The sequence below is a fragment of the Mirounga angustirostris genome, unplaced genomic scaffold (genome assembly GCF_029215605.1).
Source record: "Mirounga angustirostris isolate CCGP_5_RB_7025 unplaced genomic scaffold, mMirAng1.0.hap1 SCAF_10, whole genome shotgun sequence".
Taxonomy (NCBI): domain Eukaryota; kingdom Metazoa; phylum Chordata; class Mammalia; order Carnivora; family Phocidae; genus Mirounga; species Mirounga angustirostris.
Genome location: NW_026991718.1, coordinates 20,393,566 through 20,419,684, shown reverse-complemented (window position 1 = coordinate 20,419,684; position 26,119 = coordinate 20,393,566). Strand labels below are relative to the sequence as shown.

At 50.6% G+C, this 26,119-nt stretch overlaps 1 protein-coding gene across 2 annotated transcripts in view; it reads left to right on the top strand.

Annotated features, from left to right (window-relative positions):
• Positions 1–3,380: 3,380 nt before the first annotated feature.
• Positions 3,381–26,119, top strand: part of KIF3C (kinesin family member 3C) — a 37,349-nt gene continuing 14,610 nt past the window's right edge. Inside the window, exons 1-3 of one of the 2 annotated variants that reach the window (XM_064571954.1) lie at positions 3,381–5,953; positions 23,537–23,587; positions 25,528–25,629. In XM_064571954.1, coding sequence (XP_064428024.1) covers positions 4,406–5,953; positions 23,537–23,587; positions 25,528–25,629 — 1,701 coding nt within the window. In that variant the 5' untranslated portion in view covers positions 3,381–4,405. The remainder of the gene's footprint in view (positions 5,954–23,536; positions 23,588–25,527; positions 25,630–26,119) is intronic. The other variant, XM_045884225.3, reaches the window with a different exon arrangement.

Genomic DNA, 26,119 nt, shown 5'->3' with positions numbered 1-26,119 from the left:
AGAATGGATGAGTGGAAGCAAGAGCATATCTAGTGAGACCAGACTGGAGGCCATTGTGGGATGCCAGGCCAGACAAGATGGTGGCTTGGGTCATGATATTGGCTGTGGAAGTGGAGAAGAAGTTAATAGATCTGACAAATATTAAGGAAGTTGAATTGATAGGATTTGGTGTTTAGAGGGATATATGGAGGGTTGGGGAAGGGCTGCTTACAGAGCTAGGGATCATTCTTGGAGGACAAAGTTTGGAAGGGAAGATGATGAGTTCAGTGAAAACAAATAGAATTTTAAGCACATGGGAGCCATCCAAGTGGCTATGTCCATTAGAGAATTGGATATATATAGAGATAGATATAGATTTGGAGCTCAGAGAAGCCTGGGCTGGAATACCAATTTAGGAATCATTTAGACATTAATTGAAGCCATGAGCTGTGGTGATCATTATAGGGTGACATTGCAAGAAAAAGAGGGCTTAGGACCTTCATGAACACCATTTAATGTTGGAGTTGAATGAGGTCAGTTGGTTAGGAAGACTGAAACTGAGCAATCAGAACTCATGAGAGCTGGAGGAGGAAACCCAGAAAAGTGTAGGGTATTGAAAACCCTGAGAGTTTGCTGAAGAAGGAAGAAATGGGTTATGTCAAAGGCTCCTATTGAAAAGGGCCCACTAGAAATGGCACCTTGAGGGCGCCTGGGTGGCTCAGATGGTTAAGCGTCTGCCTTCAGCTCAGGTCATGATCCCAGGGTCCTGGGATCGAGTCCCGCATCGGGCTCTCTGCTCCTTGGGAGCCTGCTTCTCCCTCTGCCTCTCTCTCTGTCTCTCATGAATAAATAAATAAAAAAAATCTTTAAAAAAAAAAAAAAAAAAAAAAAAGAAATGGCACCTTGAAGTTACTGATATCCTTGGCAAGAGGAATCTCTATTGAGCAGTGGTTGTAGAAGCTATATGGGGTTGCAGAACGAATAGGTGAGGCTGTGTAGACAGGAACAAAGTTAGGAGAACATTGCAGACAGAGATGCAGTATGAGCAAAGGCATATGGAGGCCCCCCAAATTATGGTGTGTTTGTAGGACTTCAAGCAAACCCAAGTGGCCAGAGACTTGAGTATGGAACAAGGAGAAGGAAGGAAGAATGGCTGACAAAGATGCTGAAAAGGGAAACACAGGATGTGAACAACCTTGAATATGAAGGACAAAAGGAAGGAAAACTATGATTTCTTGAATGCCTTCTACATCATGGGAGTTTTTTCATTATCTCACTGAATCCTCATGTAAACCCTGTGAGTAATGGCAGAATTCTTATCTTCATTTTTCCCACTGAGAAAATAAGTTATTCAGAGAAGTTTTACTTAGCTGAGGATCATACATCTTGTGAGCAATGGAATTCCAGTCTCCTTCCCATGCAGAAGGATCTGGGCAAGCGTCTTGCCAGCTGGTGGTATCAAGTGGGAAAACGGGGCCAGAATCCCTTTCATCCAGCAGCTCCATGGTGCCCATGAGTTAGCCAAAGCAGAGAAAGGGTAGTCCAACAACCAAAGCCAAATGCAACAGGAAAATAGTCCAAGAGCCAAATGGTTGGTCCATCCAGAAGTCAGGTTGCCAGAGCCAAGAGAGGTTAGTCTACAAAGCCAAAACCCCACCCAGTAATTGGCCCCAAAGCCAAGTTAATCACAAGCTGCAGAGCTTGATCAAAGAGAGGCTTGAGGAAAGCCAGGACACTTCACAAGTAGGCAAGCCACCAGCTCAGCCTCAAGCTTCTGGTCTACCAGAATGAGATAAAGGACCTGCCCTGCAGGTCCTGGGGATTTGAAGATGGGGAGGAGGTGAAGAACTAAACCAAAAGGTCCCCTAGAGAATAACATGATTGGAAATGTTTTGTGCAAAGATTCTTCTGGTGTCTCTGTGGAGAGGGGCCTTGAGGTTTCAGATAACACTACCTCCTCAGTCTGGATCTCAGAGAGGAAGGACAACTCAGGCTCAGTCCACAGATGCAACTGCCCTCTGCAGAGTAGAACATGAGTAGGATACTGGCTCGGTCCTTGGACTTGAGGAATTATACCTGATTTGTATCCTAGAGGAAAAATACAAAGATCCCCAAAGAGGAACACCAAACAAGGACAGGACCTGGTCTATCAAGGATACTCAAGAAAGTGAGAGCTGTTAGGCAAACCAAGCCAGGCCACAAGCATGTATTAAGGGCTTACTTAAAAATAAGTCTTCTCAGGGACACCTGGGTGGCTCAATGCGTGGAGCATGTGGCTCTTGATCTCCGGTAGTGAGTTTGAATCCCATGTTGGGTGTAGAGATTACTCAAAAATAAAATTTGGAAAAAAAAAAAAAAGTCTTCTCATTGGCAAAATAGTTTATTCATCGTTTCATTTGAGTCTCACAGCCACTGCACAGAGTATTATTCCTCTCCCCCTCTCCAACAGTTTTATTTTTTTAAAGATTTTTATTTATTTATTTATTTATTTATTTATTTATTTATTTATTTATTTATTTAACTTAGGGAGGGGAGGAGCAGAGGGAGAGGGACAAGCAGACTCCCTGCTGAGCCCCGAGCAGATGGGGGCTCCCCCCAGGACCTTGAGATCATGACCTGAGCCAAAATCAAGAGTTGGAGGCTTAACTGACTGAGCCACCCAGGCGCCCTCTAATTGTTTTAAACAGATGAGGAAATTGAGGCTAGAGCAAGGTTAAGAGATTGCCCAAAGTCACACCGCTGGATGGAGATGAGAAGTGCAAGTTGAACCCAAGTTTTGTTTTATGCAAATTCTGTGTCTCTTTCTGCTACGGAAAAGAAATTGATCAGGGGAGGCGCCCCAGAGGAGGAAGTGCCGGAACTGCGCCATTGGCAGGCCACCAAATGTAGAAGGGTGACAGCTCCCTCTGGGCAAAGGCACAAGGATGCAACACGGCACAGCCAGTTAAGAAAACAAAACACGGTTCTCAGAATGTGAGCTCCTTGCGGACAAGAGGTCCAGCTCCTAGAATGGGGCCTGGGGCTCAGCAGGCGCCGGGTAACTGTTTGAAGGAATGAATGTCTGGAACGCAGGTTCTCTGTGGAAGAGTACATGGAACGGAGGCTGGGAAATTAGGCCGGGGTCAGAAGATGGAAGGGCTTGTATACAGTATGGAAGGCTAGAGGAAGAGGAGGGAAGGGGACCCGGGTGCATGTGCAGAGAAGACGTGAGGAGAGAATCAGCTGGAAGGTGGTTCCAGGAGACAAGAGCAAGGCCAGAAGTATACAGGCTAGGGAAACGGAAGGGCAGAGTCCAGAAACATTCAGGAGTCGAGGTGCCTAGCAACACTCTGAAGGGAAGGGGTGACGTGCACACGTCCGCAGGCTGAAAGGCAGGAGCAGTGGAGAGATGGAGGACGGTGCCTTTGGAGGGGACAAGCGTGGGTGGTGGATACCCCCGTCCCAGGTAGGCTGCAACCTCAGCAGTCCCTCGTAGGCTGCGTGCCAGAGAGGGAGGGGCCTCCCGGACCGGAGAAGGCATCAGCAACCTGCCAGAACCGGGTTAACAAAGGCAGGACTACAATTCCCAGCATGCTCGGGCCCAGTGGGGTGACGGCGGGCGGTGGCTGCGCCGCACCCGCCTGGTGGGCGCGGGACCTGGGTCGGCACCCGAGCCTGTCATTCCGGAGGGGCCTGCGGGGGTGCGAGCGGGCGATGCACCCCCGTCCCCGGCGCAGCGGCCGCGCCGGGCTCGCGCCTCCCGCGCCGCGGCCCCGCCCCTTGCCCCACCCCAGCCGGGCGGCTTAGCTGGGGCCGCAGCGCGGCGGCAACATCACTCTCGCCGCCGCTGCTCCGCCCCATCCCCTTCTGTTTTTCTCTCTCATTCTCCGGTGGCAGCGGCGGGGAAGGTGGCAGCAGGGGCAGCAGCAGCCGCGCTGGCTGCAATGAATGATCCCCCAGCGCGGGGGGAGGACTCCAGGTGAGCCTCTGCCCTCGGGAGGGCCGGGACCCCCGGCCGCCCAGGACCGGCAGCCCCCGCCATGGATCCCTAGAAGAGGAGGAGGAGAAGACAGCTTCGCCGCCCACCCCCATCCCATTTTCCTCTTCCTTTATCTCATTGTTGCCGTCGCTGTTTACGGCAGCGCTCCCTCTGCCCCAGCATGGGGCGGGCTCCGGGCACTGCCATTCGGCCGGCGCGGCTGCCGGGGGGTTCTGCCTAATTCTCCCCTGCCCGGCCGGTGCAGCGAGGACCCGAGAGCGGTGGAGGCCCGGACTGCGGCGGCGGCGGCGGGGCCACCTCCCAGCATCCCCACCCTAGGAGGCTGCTTGCGGATTGAAGAGCGGCGCCCGGGGGCTGGGCTGGCCCCGCTGATCCGGACCTAGGGAGGACAGCAGGACCGCCCAGGCTGCGGAGGGGCCCGGGGGGCAGGAAGGACAGAGCAGCAAGATGGCCAGTAAAACCAAGGCCAGCGAGGCCCTGAAGGTGGTGGCCCGGTGCCGCCCCCTCAGCCGGAAGGAGGAGGCTGCTGGTCACGAGCAGATCCTGACCATGGACGTGAAGCTGGGCCAGGTGACCCTGCGGAACCCCCGCGCTGCCCCAGGGGAGCTGCCCAAGTCCTTCACCTTTGATGCTGTTTATGATGCTAGCTCCAAGCAGGCGGACTTGTATGATGAAACCGTGAGGCCCCTGGTAGACTCGGTGCTTCAGGGTTTCAATGGCACGGTGTTTGCCTATGGCCAGACGGGCACCGGCAAGACCTACACCATGCAGGGGACCTGGGTGGAGCCCGAGCTGCGCGGGGTCATCCCCAATGCCTTTGAGCATATCTTCACCCACATCTCTCGCTCCCAGAACCAGCAGTACCTGGTCCGGGCCTCCTACCTGGAGATCTACCAGGAGGAGATCCGGGACCTGCTCTCCAAGGAGCCTGGCAAGAGGCTAGAACTGAAGGAGAACCCGGAGACCGGTGTCTACATCAAGGACCTCTCCTCCTTCGTCACCAAGAATGTCAAGGAGATCGAGCACGTGATGAACCTGGGGAACCAGACCCGGGCGGTGGGCAGCACACACATGAATGAGGTCAGCTCCCGCTCCCATGCCATCTTCGTCATCACCGTGGAGTGCAGCGAGCGGGGCTCAGATGGCCAGGACCACATCCGTGTGGGCAAGCTCAACCTGGTGGACCTGGCCGGCAGTGAGAGGCAGAACAAGGCCGGCCCCAACTCGGCCGGAGGGGCCGGCGCGCAGCCCGCGAGTAGTGGCGGCGGCGGCGGCGGTGGTGGAGGTGGAGGTGGAGGTGCAGAGAGGCCTAAGGAAGCCTCCAAAATCAACCTCTCACTGTCTGCCCTGGGCAACGTGATCGCTGCTCTGGCGGGCAACAGGAGCACCCACATCCCCTACCGGGACTCCAAGCTGACCCGGTTGCTCCAAGACTCTCTGGGGGGGAACGCCAAGACCATCATGGTGGCCACCCTGGGCCCGGCTTCGCACAGCTACGACGAGAGCCTCTCCACCCTGCGCTTTGCCAACAGGGCCAAGAACATCAAGAACAAGCCCCGGGTGAACGAGGACCCCAAGGACACGCTGCTGCGGGAGTTCCAGGAGGAGATCGCCCGCCTGAAGGCCCAGCTGGAGAAGAAGGGGATGCTGGGAAAGCGGCTCCGGAGGAAGAGCAGCCGCAGGAAGAAGGCTGTGTCGGCCCCCGCTGGGTACCCTGAGGGGCCGGTGATCGAGGCCTGGGTGGCTGAAGAGGAGGATGACAACAACAACAACCAGCGCCCGCCCCAGCCCGTCCTGGAGTCAGCCTTGGATAAGAACATGGAGAATTACCTGCAGGAGCAGAAGGAGCGCCTGGAGGAGGAGAAGGCGGCCATCCAGGATGACCGCAGCCTGGTGAGCGAGGAGAAGCAGAAGCTGCTGGAGGAAAAGGAGAAGATGCTAGAAGATCTAAGGCGGGAGCAGCAGGCCACGGAGCTGCTCGCGGCCAAGTACAAGGTAAGGACCCCAGACGGCAGGGGTACTCCGGAGGTGGCCAGGGGCATCTGGGCTGGCGGGCTCTTCTTTGAGGGTCTCTGATCTGACCTGAAGCGAGGTGTCCTCCCTCGGCATAACACACTTGCCCTCCTGCCAGATACTCCCCTGGAGCAGCCGGGCAAATAAATCCCTGCGATTCCGGGCTGCCGGGCGGGGCCTCCCAGGAGCACTTAGGGGGACAGACAAACCACACAAACACACACACACACACACACACACAAATACATACACGAAGCAAAGCAGGCAGGTGGTCTTTCAAGCCAATGAGCTTGGGCTGACCTGACCCACAGCCTGTCTGTCTCTGCTGGTGGCCCTCTGGATCAGGTCCACGGGATGACCAGGCAAGTCCTCGGCCTCCTTTGGGTGTGGGTTCTCTTGCATGGCCGCTCCCCTGGGACCTCCTCCCCCTGTAGCACCTTCACACCTCACACCATTTTAATAGTATCTGACATTTGGATAGCACTTCCCAATCTACCAAATGCCCCACAGACATGATCTCATTTGATCCTTAGTCATCCAGGGTACTGGTTCTTAAATCCCCGTTTTGTAGGGGAGGAACTGAGGCTCAGAGGTGACATGACCAAGCTTCCATCCTACCAGGCAGCAGAGCTGAGCTGAAGCACATGGACCTTGTGCTCTTTCGGTACTTGGGTGGCAAGGAGGAACTAGGCATGGATCCCACTCCCCACGAAAGCAGTCCTTGGGACCCATGCAGGGCCCAGTGCTTGGGAGCATTAGGAAGGAGATTCAGAGATCACAGAGAGGGGAGGCCAGAGCACTGGGCTCTACCCTGGAGAACCAGAGTCTAGGCCTAGCTATTCTGTCGCTCATCGAGTGACCTTGTGTAAGCTGCTTCCTCCTTTCCTGAAGCCTCAGTTTCCCTTTGTGTAAAATTGAGGTGGCCTGGGTGATCTCTGAAGCTCTTCCAACCTGAGAAGCAAACTGGCCCCCACACCCAGGCCTCATCCCAGGAAGATCTAATTCCCCACGGCCCTGAGAGCTATCCGGCCATCCTGAGCTGTTCCCTTCCTGATGGGGGCCCCCTAGGCCCAAGGTGGGGCTAAGCTACCGAGGCCCCTGCCAGGCATAGCCACAGACCTGTTAAATTTCATTGCTGCAGATAGCACAACTCAGTGTTCCAGGCATTTCCAGGTCCCTGGATTCCTCAACGCTGAGGGTTGGAGGAAGGACACAGGGAGCCAGGAGCTGATCACTTGCTGGAGAGAACAAAACGTTGCTATTTTTTTTATGCCCTCTCAGGAGTGTGGGCTGGGGAGCAGGGAACCCAGCCTGGGGAGGGAGAGCGGCAGTTGCTGGGAAGCTGGGCAGATGAGCTGTATGCCATTGTCTATGTTATGGGAATGTGTTGCTGCATCAGGGGCTCTGGCCTTGCATCTTTAATATTTAATTCACCTCCATGAGCTCAGCAAGGGTTCTGCTGGGGTGCTTCCTCAAAGAATGGCTCAGGGGCCTGGCGCCTTTGGGGCCATCCAGGGAGAAGCAAGATGTTAGCCGAATAGTTAGACTCAGCCCTCCCTCGGAGGAAAGGAATCCAGGCAATCTGGTGCTTTCCACTGGGAAATCTTACATGGGCAATCTGTCATTGGCTTCATTACCAAGGGTACCCCCTTCCCCCTTCCTTGCCTTCTCCACCGTCATTCCCCTTAAAGCTGGGAGGTAGTAGAAGCTAAGGTAGTGCAGAAGCACACTTCAGCCCTGAGGCAATGGGTAGAGGGGTTGGTGTGAAGGATCCAGCAGATCCTTCCCATTGGGAACAATGGGATCTCCCACTGTGGGCAACTGACTGGCTCCCTCAGTAAGATTCTCGGATCTAAGGCAATGGGGGGCACAGATAATAGGACAGTCAAGAATTCAGCCAGCTAGCACCAGATTTCTTGCACTGGAGGCATGGTCCACAGAACGTTTCTTCTTAGAGCTGGCAGGGGCCTTGGGAAACTGAGGCCTGGACTTGCCCAGGGGCACGCAGTTGAGTTAAGGAGGTCCCAGACTCTTCGTGCTTGATCCAACCTCTTTCCATTACACCACAGTCCTGATGTTACCTGTGCTACTTGACAATCAGAATAGTTCATTTTTATGTAACACTTTGACATCTTCATCTCAAGCAACCCCAAGAGATGGGTATTCCTGTCCCCGTTTGACAGTTAGGAACACCAAGACTGGGGAGCTGGAGTGACTATCTCCGTGCCCCCGGGCTGAGAAGTGGTGGTGGAGCGGGGAGGGGCTCCTCATGCTCCCAGACCTGTGCTCTTCCCAAGTCTTCACCATCCCTCCATGTTTGCTCACTGTGTGACTCAGGGCAAAGGCCTTTGCCTCTCTAGGCCTCAGGTTTCTATTCTCCTAATGAGGAGAAGTCTGACATATCTCCCTGGGGACTGGGTGAAATGGTCATTATGTGCCAGGCTCTTAGACATTAGTGAAGGGGGCGGGTGGCTGGGAAATTCCAGGAGGGGAATGAATCTGTATCCTGTGACTTCTTGTCACACCCAGCCCAGGACAAACAGCAACAAGCAGCTCAGAGTGGAGCCCGGACAGAGGACCCCAACCCAACCTCTTTGTATCCCCAAGGCACTGCCTGGTTCGGTGTTGGATCTTTCTAGGATGGAGGAAACGATTTGAGGGCTCTTGAGGGATCACAGGGTAAAGAGGGGAGGAGCACGTTAGAGATAATCCCAGGCCTGCCTATTTCACAGGTTTGTGCCCAAGATTAAATGAGATCATTAGTGGGAGGGCATTTGAAGTAAGTTGAAAGTACCAAATAAATGGAGGAGCATTAGCAGCGACAGGGTGGCCTCTGTCAGTCAAGCAGGGGTCCAGTGATCTGGGGGACTGACATCTTTGTTGTTAGCTTGACTCTTTTCTCCCCCTCCCCCGGCCAATCCCAGCTGCCTCGCCATAACCCTACAGCTCCGGAAGCAGAACTGGGCCAGAAAGATCTAGGAGAACTCAGAAGACGGGAGCTTGGATCCCTCCTGGAAATTAACTGAGCTTTTGCTCCCCATCTGCAACACACTTCTCCGGTTCCCACTTCTGAGCTCCCCGAATCGCCTCCCCCCCCATTCCCTTCTTCCGGTTCACACCACCCTCTGGGGGCAACTAGGCCATAGCTGGTATGACCTACTGCCCTCATTCACTCTCTGACTCATCTTACAAGTCTAGCTCGCCTGCTTCCCCTGCCCGCCACCTCCAGGCTCCCCGTTGCCTTTGTTCTCCCCTCACTGTGTACAAACACCATGCCTGTCTCCTTGGAGTCTCCTTTCATCTCTCCTTCCATATTCACTGTGGGCCCCACGGGATGTGAGGGTATGCAAATGTGTGCGGGCTCGGGATTGTGATCAGTGCCCGGTTTCTCACTATCATTAGCAACCCTTCCTTGCGTCGTATCCCCAGGGGGCTTGATAGCATATGAGGCCTGTGAGGAAGGGGGTGCAGGGAAAGTTAACTGAACAACTGAGGCTGTAGCTCAAATGTTTGTGCACAGTGCACGGACCGCAGTGAGGACCGGTGAAAGTGTGCGGATGGGCTGGGAGAAGGCCCACTTTTCGTTGTGCAAGACATTTTTTTAAATGACTGCTTTAATTTTGAACCCAGTTTTTTGAGGGATTGGACCAAGTGATTTCTACAACTTTGATCGTAGATGGTTAGAAGGAAAGAAGAGTGTCTAGGGGAGGTCAGGGCTGCAGATGGCACAAAACGCAGGTTCCAACTAAAGAGAGGAGTGGAAGAGGCCCCGCCTGTTGATCCCCTCATAAGTAGGTCTGGAGGGAGAAGAGCAGGCGGGTCTTGGCCGGAGCCCAGCTCTGTCTCTGGTGGGTGTAGAAAAGAGACCCTACAGAAGTAGCCCCCACAGCCAAAGGGATGAGGTCATCGCAGAGAATACAAGCTGCAGTGAATGTTTACTGTCCACTCTGTGGCTCCCTCTTCTTCCCCCCACCTCTCAGCATTGGCATTAACCATAACAAGGTATGCAAGGAGGGAGTTTCAAGCCCCAGAAACAGCAGTAATCACAATAATGATGCTGTTTCCTTAACACTTGCTATGCGCCAAGCCCTATACTAGATATTACGTACACATGATCGAATTTAATCCACACAAACACCTTCCAAGAACGGGGTTGTTACTCTTCCCATTTTATAGCTGAGAAAACCAAGGCCCATAGAGGCTAAGTAACTTGCCCAAGGCCTCATAGTTTGTATGTGGCAAATCTAGTTGAGCGCAGGTTGGTTTAACACAAAATGTGATTTTCTTTTATGCTTCAAGACTTGGAATATCAATTTGGGAACTGGTTGCTAGGAAGGTGGTGAAAATTGGCAGAAGCTTGTGCCACGGAATGTGAGGTGACAAAATCCAATGAGCAGCTGGAAAAGGATCGGTGGAGTTTAAGAGCAAGCACAAGACTAGCGATGGAGATTGGAGGCCCGTCTGTAGAAGAGAGCTCAAATGAGACCCATGCCCTCTGTTGTTGACACTCTCCCTCTAGTAAATGAGTTCCAGATCAGAGGCTTCCATTCTGGTCTCTCTGCTGACCTTGTTTTGTAGAGTGCTGTGTTCAGATCATGTGTATCAGACACAGACAGTCTTGGGTTTCATGACTTATTAGCTGTAAGACCACAGTTACTTCATCTATAAAATGAAATAATAACAGTACCAACATCAGTGTTATTGAGAAGATTAAATGAGATAATGTTAAAGCACTTTGTGCACTTCCTGGCATGTAAGCACAACTGTTTATTACTGCCAAAGGACAGTTTCACTTGGCTTCACCTTGATAAGTCAAACATACCACATTTTAGACTAACATTCAAGACCTACCAGAGACGGGCTGCCATATATCTCCTCCATCTTCCGCATCCAAGCAAGCTACTCTAATAGGAGAACCTCACAGCCAGCTGGTCTATCCCTATCTTTTGAACCTAATATGCACCTCACTGCCTTTCTGCTGATGGCACTGTTGTTATATCCTAGGTTGTCCTGGTAGCCAGGGGGTGGGAATTATGGGAGCAGACTAGGCTCAATATAAAGAATTTCTTGACACCTAGAAATGGGCTGCTTCTAGAGGTAGCAGGCTCCAAACCCTGGAAGTGCTCAAGGAGAAATGGAGTGTCAGAGCCGCTCTAAAGGGATTCATGTATCAGCAAAGCCATTACACTAGATCGTCTTTAAAGTCCCCTCCCTCTAAAAGTCCTTAATTGTTAAAAATACTATTTTTTTATTTTTAGTTTTTTTAAAAGATTTTATTTATTTGACAGAGAGAGGGAGACAGCAAAAGCGGGAACACAAGCAAGGGGAGTGGGAGAGGAAGAAGCAGGCTTCCTGCTGAACAGGTTTCCCTGGGATCATGACCTGAGCCAAAGGCAGACGCCTAACGACTGAGCCACCCAGGCGCCCTATTTTTAATTGTTTTTAAAGATTTTATTTATGTATGTATGTATTTATTTATTTATTTGTCAGAGAAAAAGTGCACAAGCAGGGGGAGTAGCAGGCAGAGGGAGAAGCAGGCTCCCCGCTGAGCAGGGAGCCGGCTGTGCGCCTGGATTCCAGGACCCCAGTATCATGACCTGAGCGGAAGGCAGATGCTTAACTAACTGAGCCACCCAGGCATCCCAAAAATACTAATTTTTTTTTTTTATTTTTTTTTTAAAGATTTTATTTATTTATTCATGAGAGACAGAGAGAGAGAGAGAGAGGCAGAGGGAGAAGCAGGCTCCCAAGGAGCAGAGAGCCCGATGCGGGACTCGATCCCAGGACCCTGGGATCATGACCTGAGCCGAAGGCAGACGCTTAACCATCTGAGCCACCCAGGCGCCCAATACTAATTTTTTTAAAGATTTTATTTATTTATTTGAGAGAAAGAGAAAAAACACATGGTCGGGGGGGGGACAGAGGGAGAGGGAGGACAGGGAGCGGACGCGGGACTCAATCCTAGGACTCTGAGATCGTGACCTGAGCTGAAGGCAGATGCTTAGCTGACTAACCCACCCAGGTGCCCCCAAAATACTATTTTTTATGATTTTTTATTTTATTTTACTTTTTAAAAAGATTTTATTTATTTATTTGAGAGAGAGAATGAGAGCGAGAGCACGAGAGAGGGGAGGGTCAGAGGGAGAAGCAGACTCCCTGCTGAGCAGGGAGCCCAATGCAGGACTCGATCCTGGGACTCTAGGATCGTGACCCAAGCAGAAGGCAGTCGTTTAACCAACTGAACCACCAGGTGCCCCCCAAATACTATTTTTTAGAGCAAACTATAAAATGCTCAGTTTATCTTTTTGAAAATTAAGATCAGAGGGTTTCGATTTTCATGTATGCATTCAATCAATAATAAAAAATAATTTTTCAGCTCTTTCTCATGGCCAATTAGAGAAAGACAATGAGCCGAAGAAGAGAGAAGAGAATGGGGAGAAAAACAGGGAAGAAAGAGAAGGGGACGGGGGCGGGGGGGGGGGGGGAGGAAGGGGAGGGGAAAGTGGAGTCTTGAGGGCAGGGAGAAGGAGGGAGAGAGTGGGGAAGGGGGTGAACAGCAGGGATTCTGGGGAGAAGCCCGAATAGGAGAGAAAGTGCTGTAGAGGACTCATCACTGGCAGTGTGATCATTTAACAGAACTATCACGAGTTGGGGGCATTTTGTAATATAAAGATTTGACTGGCAGGAAGCATTTAAGACTAATACGTTTCCATCAGAGGTTTTGGGCTTCAAATTACGTGGAGGCTCCGCAGGCCTTTTGGTCCAGTTTTGGGTTTCCCCCAATGTGCGTTGGCTGGAGGAGTGTATTATCCATTGCCCTTAGTCATCGCCAGCCCCCAGATAGCACAAGACTGGATGAAGTGGCTGTGATAATGTTCTCTTTGTGCTCTGAGGACTAGAGGAAGGGCCTGGAATTCAGCTGGAGAAGGGCACCCTTCTCTGACCGTGCCCTGCTAGCCAGTTGCACCTGGCCAGTCTTGCACACTTCTGGAGGCTTCTGGGCCTGAGAGCTGTTGAGCCAGGTGGCCTGAGAAGATAAGAAAATGGTCCCTCTTCCCACAAATGCAGCCCTTCAGCCCTGCACTCTGTGCAAGGCACACCCCTGTGCTCAGAGTTCATAGGGCACCTGCTCTTATGGTTTGGTGGATCTAGAATTTTTAATATACTGAGAAATTCCTGGGCATTAACTCCTGGTCAGACTAAAGAGTTACTTTTTAGTTGTTTCCTTTTCCTGCCAGATGTACTCAGCAGTGGAGGACCAGGCCCTGGGCTGGTCTGTTTCTATAGCACTAGGTAATGGACCTGCAGGCTTTCTCCTTTCTCGAGGCGAGCCTGCAGAATATTAATGGCAACAATGGTAATGATGATGACAGCTACCATTTCTTTATTTTTTTTTATTTTAAAAATATTCGTTTATTTATTTGAGAGAGAGTGCAAGAGTGAGAGAGCACAAGTAGGGGGGAGTGGCAGAGGGAGAGGGAGAAGCAGGCTCCCCAAGCAGGGAGCCTGACTTGGGGCTCTATCCCAGGACCCCGCAATCATGACCTGAGCCGAAGGCAGACTCTTAACCAACCGAGCCACCCAGGCGCCCCGATAGCTACCATTTCTTTAGTGCATGTCTAACACCAAGCATGCCGCTATTTCCTTTATGTGCATTGTTTTCCTCCTCACGATAGCATCATGAAGTAGTACTATTTTAATCTCCATGTGACAAAGGAGATCCTGAGACTCCTTAAGGAAGGAACAACCCAAGGTCACATGCCTAGGAAGTGTTAGGGCCAGAATAGCAGCCTCTGTCTGCCTGATCCCAGAACCATGATCTTTACCTCCACACTATAATACCAGCTTCGGAAATGAAGGATTCATACCAGATCCCTGGCTAATAGGCCCCAGTGGGAGCTCTTGTCTGCTGAAATACTTAACTCAACCCATCTCTGTCCTTCCATGTGATGCAAACCCCCAGCCTCTGACTCACCTGGTTCCATCCATTCATATAATCAACAAATCTTTTTAAGTACCCATGACCAAGAACATAAATCAGCAGTTATAGTTAACGAACTCTTCAAATTATTTAAATTTCTGGAAGGAATCATGAGAATTTATTAATAGTGGTTGTTTCTAGGAATTTTAATGGGGGAGGGGGCTTTTATTTTTCACTTTATACTTTGTTTTACTTTTATCTTTTTATTTTTATGTAAGCATGTATTACTTTGTTAAATAAAAACTAATCTAAAAAGTTTAAGGGAGAAAAAATGTAAAAGAAATGTGTTAACACCTGGTTGGAAGGTTGCCTTAAAAATAATGAATAACTGGGGCGCCAGGATGGTTTATTTGGTTAAGAGTCCTACTCTTTGATTTCAGCTCAGGTTATGACCTCAGGGTCACGGGATTGAGCCCTGCGTCAGGCTCAGCATGGAGTCTGCTTCTCCCTCTCCCTCTGTTCCTCCCCCCGCCCCGCAGATAAATAAATAAAATCTTTTTTTAAAAATGAGTAATTGGGGCATCTGCATGACTCAGTTGGTTGAGTATCTGCCTTTGGCTCAGGTCATGGTCTCAGGATCCTGGGATCAAGCCCCGTGTTGGGTTCTCCGCTCAGAGCCCCGTGTTGGGTTCTCCGCTCAGTGGGGAGTTTGCTTCTCCCTCTCCCTCTCTGTTCTCTCTCTCTCTCTCTCTCTCAAATAAATAGAATCTTAAAAAATAATAAATTTAAATTTAAAAAATAATAAAAAATGAATAATTGAGGGAGATCCAGGATTGATAATAATTCTCAGTGATACCCAGTTATTGGCAATCCTGTGACCTTGGGCAAGTCCCTTTCCCTCCCAGAGACTGTAAGAAATCATCAGTAGATGATTCCTTGCTTTCTGCACGATTTGCTGATTCACCTCAGAAGCAGCAGGTCAGGAGCCCAGGGTTAGAGGTCAGCCTGAATGTCGGGCAGTGGGAACTGAAGCAGGATGACCAAGCATTGCCCCGAAGCTACAGGCCATACGACCCAGGATGACCCACCTAAGCCCTTGGGCCCTGTGCCTAGGCTGTCAAATGCTGAGTCTGCACTTGATGCCTCCTTAGGTCTCATCCCGTTCTGACACTGTAGCACTCTATTGTCTGGCCAGAGGGAAACAGGGGAGAAGGAGGAGGGTAGGAATCAGGTCTGAGGTGCTTGTGGTTTTCTCACTGAGGTAGAGGGGCCGATTTTTTTCTTCCTGCTTTTCTCCGAGGGGCATTGAAGCACTACTGGGCATCCATACTCTGTCTAGGACAAGGCTGCAAGTGGAGTCCAGCTCACCTCACTCCCCAGCCTATACATTTCCTGATCCCAAATTGTTTCCTTCTTGATGAGAGAATCCCTAGCATTGGAGAGACCGATCATTTCTGTTGTGTTTCGAGCCAACCAAGGAGACTCAAGGCAGGAAACAGACTGGGTCTCCTGATTTCTGTTCCCCAGGACAGAGAATCACTGAAAAGAGCACTCTTCTTCCCTTTACCATTGTCTCTTTTGTTTCTTTTTCCCTTACTGCTGGCTCCTTGAGATCTATAACCAGGGAGCCCCAAAAGGAGAAATAGGTCTGTGACAGTTGGAGTGGCTGTAATAAGAGAGAGAAGCAAAGATCGGTCCACTAATTGGGTTTTTTGGCTCTTTGTGATGAGTTGTGAGTACCTGTCAATCAGATACTGATTGACAAGTAACCACTGACATGTGATTGTACTTTATCACTTACCAAGTACTTTCACGTCTGTTATCCAACTCACCCTTCTTACCAAAGCCTGCAAGGTTAGTGGGTATTCTCTTCCGTTTTACAGGTAAGAAAACTGAAGTCCAGGGGCTGATGCCCTAGATTTCATAGCAAATAGGGTGTACTAGCGTTCAGGCTCTCTGACATGCCCAGTGCTCTATATATCGTCCCTCTATGGAACAGCAGACGTGGCCCTTTCCCATGAGCATCCCAGGACTTAGCCTCTCTCCCGGATGCTAGCGATCCTGACAACCTCCCCCAAGCACATGATTAACGCTCTAACCCACTCATCTCAGAGGTCCCCATAAGATGCCTCAGGTTCGGGCACCTGGGTGGCTCAGTTGGTTGGGCGACTGCCTTCGGCTCAGGTCATGATCCTGGAGTCCCGGGATCGAGTCCCGCATCGGGCTCCCTGCTCAGCGGGGGGTCTGCTTCTCCCTCTGACCCTCTTCCCTCTTGTGCTGTCTCTCATTCTCTCTCTCAAATAAATAAATAAAATCTTTAAAAAAAAAAAAAAGATGCCTCAGGTTCAGAAGCATCTTCAGCACAGCTCTGCCTGCTTTCGCGGGCAGAGAAAGAAAGGATGCCCCGAGCTTTCCTGATGGTTCCTGAATTGGCAAAGGTGCAAATACCAAATGCTGCTGCTGTTCTCCAAGGCACCTTCCTATCTGAACCCAGGAGAAAGCTGTAGCCCAGGGAAAGGGACCCCAGTGGAATTAAGAGGCTGGTGTTCAAATATCACCTCCGCCGTTTGCTGGCTCCATAACCTGGAGTGAGTCAGTTCACCTGTCTGAATCTCGGTTTTCTTTTACGTCAAATGGGGATCATACTTGTTATCTCACATGGTTCTTAGGGTGATTAAATAGGATGATTAGTTTAAAAGGGACCTAGCCCAGCCACAGGCAACATGACAAGTTGCATCTGAGACTCCTGTCCCCTGCAGCGTGTGAGCGATTAGCTGGCTGTGGCCGAGCAGAGCCTGGCTGGCTTCTCTGTGAAATCAGACCTGATAGTATCTTCTCAGACGAATGGCTGGCTGGGCCTGGCTGTCTCCACTCCGGCTTTTCAGATCAGCGCTTAATGAGTACTGTGGCCTCCTTCCTCCTCCTCCTCCTGGTCTTGCACCCCAGTTGCTTCTGGAACAGGAAGGGGTAAGCCTCTGAATATCCCAAGCTGGGTCTGTAGACTGACATGGTCCCTGTAATGAGTTTGGCTATTAATTGTCACGGCAGCTGACCCGCCTCTAATACCTGGAATTGAGACCCTGATCAAATTGGGAGATTATTCGGAAAGAACATGGTCAATGTAGGAGCAGATACACGTAAAAATTCCTTAATTAGGAGACTCCAGGCTTAGACTACTCCATCTCTGGGCCTGTTTCCTAATCTGTAAAGCAAAGGGGATTGGGATCGAGGATTCGCTGAGGTCGCCTTGGTTACGCTGTGATTTGTAGTGGTCTCTCCAGAGTCAGACCACGGCCCCGGAGCTCCCCGCCCTGCTTCTTCCACCCCCACAGCTGCTGCTGGCCTTTTAGTTACACCGGACTGATTTAGAACCAGTAGGACCAAACCCAGTCCTGCCTGCAGGCCCCACCCACCTATCTTTTGCCTTGAGGGATCACGAAGGCATCATTAACTCCGGGGGCTAAGAACTCCAAGGGACTTTTCCTGGGGACTAGGACCCCTGTATTCCCAGCCCCTCTGCTTAGTATCCCCCAGCCTGAAGGGAGACCTAGAGATGTGAGACATCCCTGTCCCTCCCTGCCCTCCGTAGATGATAGTAAGAACAGAGATCTGAGGAAAAGGAGGATATGGCCATGGGTATCCTCAGAAAAATGGGGAAAAATTAAAAGCAAAAGCAAAAAAAATAAACCAAACCCTGTTTCTAAGCAAAGAACTGAAGTCGTGCACGATGTATTTTAGAGCGTGGGGGTGAAGCAGACAGCATGGGTTGAGACTGGGGAGAAGGTGGGGGCTGAGACCTTGCACCTGGATTGGGGCCCACCCACAGATTTCATGCCAGGACCAGCCCCTCTTCTAGCACAAGACAGGCTCTGTCAGGCAGGCTTGGCTGATAGTGTGGGCTAGGCAAGTGGGCAAGCCTTGGCGAGTCACCAGAAAGGCAAATTCAGTTGTCATTCAGACCACGTCTGCGCTGGGTCTCAGCGGGACTAGTAGAGAAGCATAGGGGCAGTGGACAGATGGAATAGGGTGATACTGGACAGTCAGACAGCATCCAGAATTCTCTTCATGGAGCCCAGGACCCAGCCAGAAGGAGAGATCCTGAAGCAGAGTTCCAGGTCCAAGGAGGGGATCTAACCTGTAGGCCGATGAGCCAGAACCAACAGAGAGAAACTTGTCCTGAGGATCATGTCGTGGGGGTGGGGAGAGGCTTAGAACTTGGAGGCCCTGGTAGTCTTGGCTGATACATCAGATTCCAGGCCTGATTGGCAGCTCAAATCCCGCCTGACTGTGTCCAAATGGGTTTCTTGAATCCAGAATTTTGAATGAGAAGAGCATGGGACTAGGTGTGGGTAGCTGGAGAAGGTGGAGGCTGAACAAAGAATTGTTTGAATCAGAGGTCTGTCTCCCTACTTAAAAATCACCAAGAGGGGCGCCTGGGTGGCTCAGTCAGTTGAGTGTCAAATCCGTAAAAAAAAAATTTTTTTTTAATCACCAAGAAAAAAAATAATGTAAAAAATGCATAAAGGGGTATGTTGTGAAAGGAGAGATCAGATCTCCACAAGTCCACCTCAAAGGTACAGAGAATATAAAATCAATGGGGAGGCTCAATTTTATATCTATTATTATAGCAAATTTTTTAAATAATGATAATCATGCCTATGACACTATAATAAAAGGTGTTCCATTATTTATTGCTGGCAGTAATTTAAGTGGTATAATCTTTTTTTTTTTTTTTTAAGATTTTATTTATTTGAAAGAGCGTGAGCCAGAGAGCACAAGCAGGGAGAGCAGCAGAGGGAGAGGGAGAAGCAGACTTCCTGCTGAGCAGGGAGCCCAATGTAGGGCTCAATCCCAGGACCCTGAGATCATGACCTGAGCCAAAGGCAGCCGAAGGCATCCCGAAGTGATATAATCTGTTAGAAAGGAAACTTGGCAATATGTTCTAAGATAAATAAAATGTTTATAATCCTTCATCAGATCCTGAAATTTCCTTCTAAGAAAGTCATCTAGGGGAGCCTGGGTGGTTTAGTCAGTTAAGCATCTGCCTTTTGCCCAGGTTGTGATCCCAGGGTTCTGGGATCAAGCCCTACATCAGGCCCTCTGCTCAGTGGGGAACCTGCTTCTCCCTCTGCCTCTGCTGCTCCCCCTGCTTGTGTGCGCTCTTTCTCTCTCTGTCAAATAAATAAAATCTTAAAAAAAAAAAGTCATCTAAAAAAATTATATGTACAAGGGTGGTTTTTTTTACAAGGGTGTTTATTGTAAACATTGTACACAACCAAAATATCTTCTCATAGGGGTTAATCAAGTATATTTAAATTATCCACTGTAAATATTATGCAACCATTAAGTTTACAGTCATAAACCTTATGGAAGTAATAGGAAATTCTGGAGAGATTTGATAAAATGGAAATAGCAGGACATGAGCTTATATTTATACCATATGTATTGGTGTGAAAAAATGATGTGTGCATTTGGAAAATTCTGGAAAAACGGAAAATAAAAGAGCTGCTTAGGTGAGGAATATGTGAAATTTTTTCTAATTTTGTTTTATTTCTGTAGTTATTTTGATATTAGTTCATATTTTTTTTTCTAAAAAGAAAGACAATAAAAGCTTAAAAATATGTCCCCAGGGGCACCTGGGTGGCTCAGTCGGTTAAGCGGTTAAGCGGTTAAGCGTCTGCCTTTGGCTCAGGTCATGATCCCAGGGTCCTGGGATATGAGTCCCGAATCGGGCTCCCTGCTCCGTGCGGAGTCTGCTTCTCCCTCTCCCTCTGCCTGCCGCACTCCCTGCTTGTGCTCTCTCTCTCTGTCAAATAAATAGGTAAAATCTTTTTTTTTCTTAAATGACACCATTTTATTTTTTTTAACTTTTTTTTTTTTTAAGATTTTATTTATTTATTTGACAGAGAGAGAGACAGCGAGAGAGGGAACACAAGCAGTGGGAGTGGGAGAGGGAGAAGCAGCCTTCCTGCTGAGCAGGGAGCCCGATGCGGGGCTCGATCCCAGGACCCTGGGATCATGACCTGAGCCGAAGGCAGCTGCTTAACGACTGAGCCACCCAGGCGCCCTTTTTTTAACATTTTATTTATTTATTTGACAGAGAGAGGGAGAGCACAAGCAGGGGGAGTGAGAGAGGGAGAAGCAGGCTTCCCGCTGAGCAGGGAGCCCAATGCGGGGCTCGATCCCAGGACCCTGGGATCATGACCTGAGCTGAAGGCAGGCACTTAACCGACCGAGCCACCCAGGCACCCCTAAATAGGTAAGATCTTAAAAAAAAAAAAAAAATGTCCCTAGTGGGGCTCCTGGCTGGCTCAGTCTATAGAGCATGCAACTCTTGATCTCTGGGTTGTGAGTTCAAGCCCCACTTTGGGCATAGAGCTCACTTAAAAAAAAAAAAATGTCTCTAGAATCCCTTAATAAACTCTTAGATATTTAATACAGTCCTCCTGAGATAACAAATTCCATAAATTTATTACCTTCTATAAACAGTAGAACGTCCCTTTATTTGTCCTAAAAGTCCAAAGTATAAGCTCTTCCTCTATGTACCAGGATTGATTGGAAAAGTCTGGATCATTCCTTTTCACACCTATTTTATTTTATTTTTTTAATTAAGTGAGCTCTACACCCAACCTGGGGCTCGAACTCACAACCCTGAGATCAAGAGTCGCATGCCCTGCAGAGTGAGTCAGCCAGGCTCCCCCACGCCTATTTTGATCATATAGTTTCCAGGTCTATCCTCTTAACCTTTCTTTGTCTTTGCACACTAAAGAGTCCTATTTTTTAATAGCCCTTGGATGGTTTTAGCCGTCCTTCCCTGGATCTCTCGCTCCTGCCTGTCCCCAGAGACGCAGTGAGGGACTACACACAGTACTCCAGATTCAGCTGCATCACCAATTTATTTTAGGGTAGAATGATTTTTGTTTTGTTTCCAAAAAGCCCTCATGATGGTGGCTGGCCAGATACTAGTGGCCTTTTTAGCTCTGGCGGCATATTAAGCCAATGTCTTCTGGGAACAATAGCGAATTACTCCCCACCCCATGCTTTTCTTTTTCTTTTTTCTTTCTTAAACTAAATTAAATTTAATTATTTTATTTATTTATTTTATTTTATTTTTTAGCTTATAACTGACAGTGCTCACAGCTATCATTTAATGAGCAGAGCTAGGATTACTTTTTCCTAGAGCATAAAACTGTAACTGAAGCTCATCTGACATTTTTTGTCAGCTCACACGGCCTAGAAATGCTCTCGAACATTACCACTTAGGAGGATCTGGGGGCATCTGTGGAGCTGGGTGTCTGGCCAGTGCTCTTTCTTGCATGATTTCTAATGGAGATCAGTCCTGTCTTTTCATATCTGCACATTTTTCCATCCAGAGACATGCCTGTTTGTTTCTGTTTCCTTTCCCTAATCCACCCCCCATCCCCCCACCTGCGTTATGAGAAAGTACTTCCCTGTCTCTGTCTCCTCACCCCCACCCCCATCTAACTTTGACTAACCTCTGATGTAGAACCATTTCAGGAGCATTTTAACCCCTAAAGGGCTGCCCACTGCTTCCCCAAGTACGGGAATAACTGGAGATTAGTCAGACGTGATTTCCTCCTACTGGAAACATGTTGCTTTTCTTTTAGCAGGTTCTGCTTCCTAAAACATTGAACAGAAAGAATGTATGGAGTAGAAAGAGCACGGGCTTTGAAGCCAGGCCGACCTGGACCTGGATTCTCCATTAAATTGAGTGGCCGTGATGTGACCTTGGATGGATTACTTACCCTGTCTGAGCTTACATGAGGAAACTGGTGGTGTTAGTATATGCCCTTAAAGCATGTCCCACAGGCCACCTGGGGATCTCATTTACGAAGCCGATTCTGATTCACTGGGTCTGCGTAGGGCCTGAGATCCTGCATTTGTTTCTTTCTTTTTTTTTTTTAAGATTTTATTTATTTATTTGAGAGAAAGAGAGTGAGAGAGCACAAATGGTGGGGGTGAGGGGAAGGACGGAGGGAGAAGCAGACTCCCTGCTGAGCAGGGAGCTGGACGCGGCGCTCAATCCCTGAGATCATGACCTGAGCCAAAGGCAGACACTTAACCGACTGAGCCACCCCGGCGCCCCTGAGATCCTGCATTTCTAACAAGTCCCCAGGTAATACTGATTCTGGGGGACCTCAAAAAGCAGTGATTCTTTTTTGTTGTTGTTGTTAAGATTTTATTTATTCATTTGAGAAAGAGAGAGCACAAGCAGGGAGAGAGGCAGAAGCAGACTCCCCTCCCCGCCCCCGATGAGGTGGGAACCTGACCCAGGGTTCCATCCCAGGACCCAGGGATCATGACCTGAGCCAAAAACAGTGATTCTTTAATGTGAACCTTTAAAAACCACTGATGCCTGGACCTCATCACGGACTCCCCGGCCCCTTCGCAGTTTAATCGGCTGTGGGGTGTAGTCTGGGCACTGGGCCTGGTAAAAGCTCCCCGGGTGATTCTAATATGCATCCGAGTCTGAGACCCACTTTTTTTTTTTTTTTTTTTTTTTTAAGATTTTGACAGAGAGAGACACAGCGAGAGAGGGAAACAAGGCGGGGAGTGGGAGAGGGAGAAGCAGGCTTCCCCCTGAGCAGGGAGTCTGATGCAGGGCTCGATCCCAGGACCCTGGATCATGACCTGAGCCGAAGGCAGTCGCTTAACCAACTGAGCCACCCAGGCGCCCGAGAAGTAGTGTCTTTACGAGGTGGCAGAGTGAAGAACGCTAGAATGCTGTAAATTACCAAGGGCGGTGCGAGGACTCAGGGCTGGAGTGTCCCAGAATAGGAAGCCAGGCCAGACACCAGGTCCCCAGGATCTCATGACCCAGTAGTTAGAGGGATTGGTTATCATGGCCCCAGCAGGAGGGGGTTTCCTGCCTTGTCTCCTTCCTCCCTTTTCACACCCATCCCCTGCCTCCTGTCAGCCTTCGCAGATGCTCAGACCCTGCTGCTCTGACCTTTTGCCCTGCAACAGTGCGTGTGGGTTGGTCCGTTGAAGGAGGAAAAGCTGGGATAAAGGGTCAGTTCTGTTCTGGATAAGAGAGCCCAGGAAAAGGACTTGGAACCCCCCCACTGCGATGACCCCAGGGGTTCCTTTCAGTTCCTCAAACATTTACTGAGCACTTACTCTGTGCCAAGCACTGTGCTAAGCCCCAGGACCCTGAGACCTGAGTAAGACATGATCCCTGCCCTGAAGGAGCTCACCGGGGAGACAGGATGTAAGCAATAATGGTCCATGAGGGGGAAAGAATAGGAACGTGTCCTGGTTGTTGAGGAGGCCGAAAGGAGGAAATGTGCCGATGTGAATGACTTGGAGAACACATCCCAAGTCTCTCCAACCGGGTCTTGCAGGGTAAGTAGTGGTTTTCCAGGCGGACGTGGAGTGGGAAGAGAAGCCCAGTGTTGTGAAAAGGCCCAGCACATTCCAGGAGCTGGAATTCTTTAGGCGAAGCTGGAGCGCAGAGCGCATGGGGAGTAAGCGGTAAGAGAAGGCTGGGAGGCCGGGCCAGCCCACGGGGCAGGGCGCCGCTGCAGACTTTGGGTTTCATCCTGCAAGGAATGGAGGACTGTTGAGTATTTGCAGCAGAGGAGAAGCACGCTCTGACTTGTGTTTCTGGTGAATGCCCCCAGGTGTCATGTGGAGATGGATGGAAGGGGGAGCTGATGGCAGGAACAGTGCAGGCGAGTCATGAGGACCGCAGTGAAATCGGCAGGTGTATTTGCGGCTACAAAGGTGGGAATGGTGGGAGCCCTAACAAGAAGGCAGACCTGATGGGATTTGATGACCGGCCCAGCGTAGGGGAGGCAAGAGACGCACGCAGGGCAGGGCCTGGGCCAAGGGAGGTAAGGTGCATAGGGCACAAAATTTAAGGAATTGTTCACTCAAAGGATCGTGCAGTTGCTGGGCTTAAGGGAGAAGGAAGCATCTGGGATGAGTTCAGGCCTGTGCTGTGGGGGCGGGCCCGATGCTGAGACACTGCCCCCAGAGCAAGGCCTGCAGGTGGCAGTGGTGTGGCGGGGAGGACAGGCAGCTCTCAAGGGCCCCGGGCTCTGCAGCAGCTCTGCCCTTGGCCTCTGAGGCTGCGTGGGGCCGCTCTGGCTGGCCTGCTTTCGTGCAGGGTCCCGTGGCGTCCTCACACAGCCCAACCTCTGACGCCCCCCCAGAAGCAGCCCTCCACCCCCGTCCCGCTCTGTCCCCAGTGACGGGGCTTCCACAGGTGGCAGAGGGAGGCCCCCCTGCCCCACATCGTGACAGCACCTCCCGCTTCGAGAGCCCACAAGCAGGTCAGCTGGTTCCCCCGGGAAAAGTTCCAATGGGGAGGCAGCCAGTATCTTCTGGTGGCTCAAGGTGATTTCAACCTTCCGGGAAGCGGCGATGAAATCAGAGGACAGCTAGAGCGCCCTGGGGCAGCGCCCTCTGATGAGCAGGAGTGAAAATGCATTTTACGGTGTCACAGTTTACCCACTTTATACAAATCCATTATCCGTGAAGCCCCAGATTCAACAGGCACCTGCGGCGTGTCTGTGCCAAGCCCCGGGGCTGGGGGCCTTTCACACAGCACAGGGGCTCACGGAGTGGGATCGGCGGTGGTAGGTTCAAATCTTACTTCTTCGTTAACTAGCGGCATGACCTGGGGCTAGTTACTCTCAATTTCTTCATTTGTTTTGTTTTGTTTTTAAAGATTTTATTTATTTATTTGAGACAGAGAGAATGAGAGACAGAGAGCACGAGAGGGAGGAGGGTCAGAGGGAGAAGCAGACTCCCCGCCGAGCAGGGAGCCCGATGCGGGACTCGATCCAGGGACTCCAGGATCATGACCTGAGCCGAAGGCAGTCGCTTAACCGACTGAGCCACCCAGGCGCCCAATTTCTTCATTTGTTAAGTGGGGAGAGTAATAGTAGCTTTCTCTTAGGGTGACGATGGAGACAGTGTTTGTTAAGGGCTTAATTCAGCCCCTCGAGAATAGTACTCAGCAATATTTGTCAGCCATCCTGGAACAGAGGCTGTTCCGATATTTCAGATGAGAGAGCCGAAGGGGGTGCCTTGGTCTAGGCCTTGCATTTAGTGGGCCGAACACCGGTCTCTCTGGCCGTCTCCAAAGCTCATGCAGCTTCTGGGGCCTCACACTGCCCCTTAGTGCTGCAGAGTCTTCTCCCCTTGGCTTTTCTTCTGCCACTGAAGATTACATCTGTGCTGAGAGCCCTCTTCTTGAGCCAGGAGCCAGTTAGCTGAAGATCTGGGCTGCCCGGTGACCGTGTCTCTGCTCCACACTCTTGAACACTGGCTGGGAGCTAAGTGCCAGGATTCAAAAGCCTCCTGCACGCCCCTCCCAGGCATGGTGAACCAACCTTCCATCTGTATCCAAAGCAAACAGATCAGGTGCCTCTATTCCCTGAGGGATGCCCTCTCTTATGGTCTTATCGATAATGGGGGCAGTGGGCTGGAGCCCAGGAGGCTGGAGGGGAAACTTTGTTCTCAGTGGGGGCCATGAGGCCGCATCTGGGACACATCTTTTGTCCACTCCTGGAAGGACCACAGAGCAGGGAAGCCAAACCTCTCAAGCTGGTGATGCTGTGGCCATCTTTGAAAAGCCCATCTCTTAACCCCTCTGTGTTCGCAGGCCATGGAGAGCAAGCTGCTCATCGGGGGCAGGAACATCATGGATCACACCAATGAGCAGCAGAAGATGCTGGAACTGAAGAGGCAGGAGATTGCGGAGCAGGTAGGGCTGGGGGCTTCAGGTCTCATGGGAGCGCATGGCTTTGAGGTCTCGTCTGGAGGACACAGGGCCGTGAGCCATCATGGACTCAACATCCCTGGAATATAGTGCTAAGAACCTAAGACATGCTGCCCTGGATCCCTTGGGTCCACCAGCCCAGGAGCCTGCCTCTGTCAAGGGCACTGCCAGCTAAGGGGTGAGAGGAAGTGGTGGTTCTCCATGATGTCAGCCAATACAGGGCACCTCGTGTTAATTCCTGGGCCTTCCATAGGCTGTAAGTTCTTTGCCAACTGTATGACGATGTCCTAAATCTTCAAGAACCACAATTAGTTGGTCCTACCAGTCGTCTGTGATACCACGTGGGGAGAGGGTGAGGCAGCTGGGAAGCCAGTATGATGCCAGTCTACGTCGGCTCAACACTCCTAGAATGCGCCAGCTATTCGGGCTGGGGTCTCCATCCCCGGGGGGCCAGTGTTGGCAAAGACACGGCCAT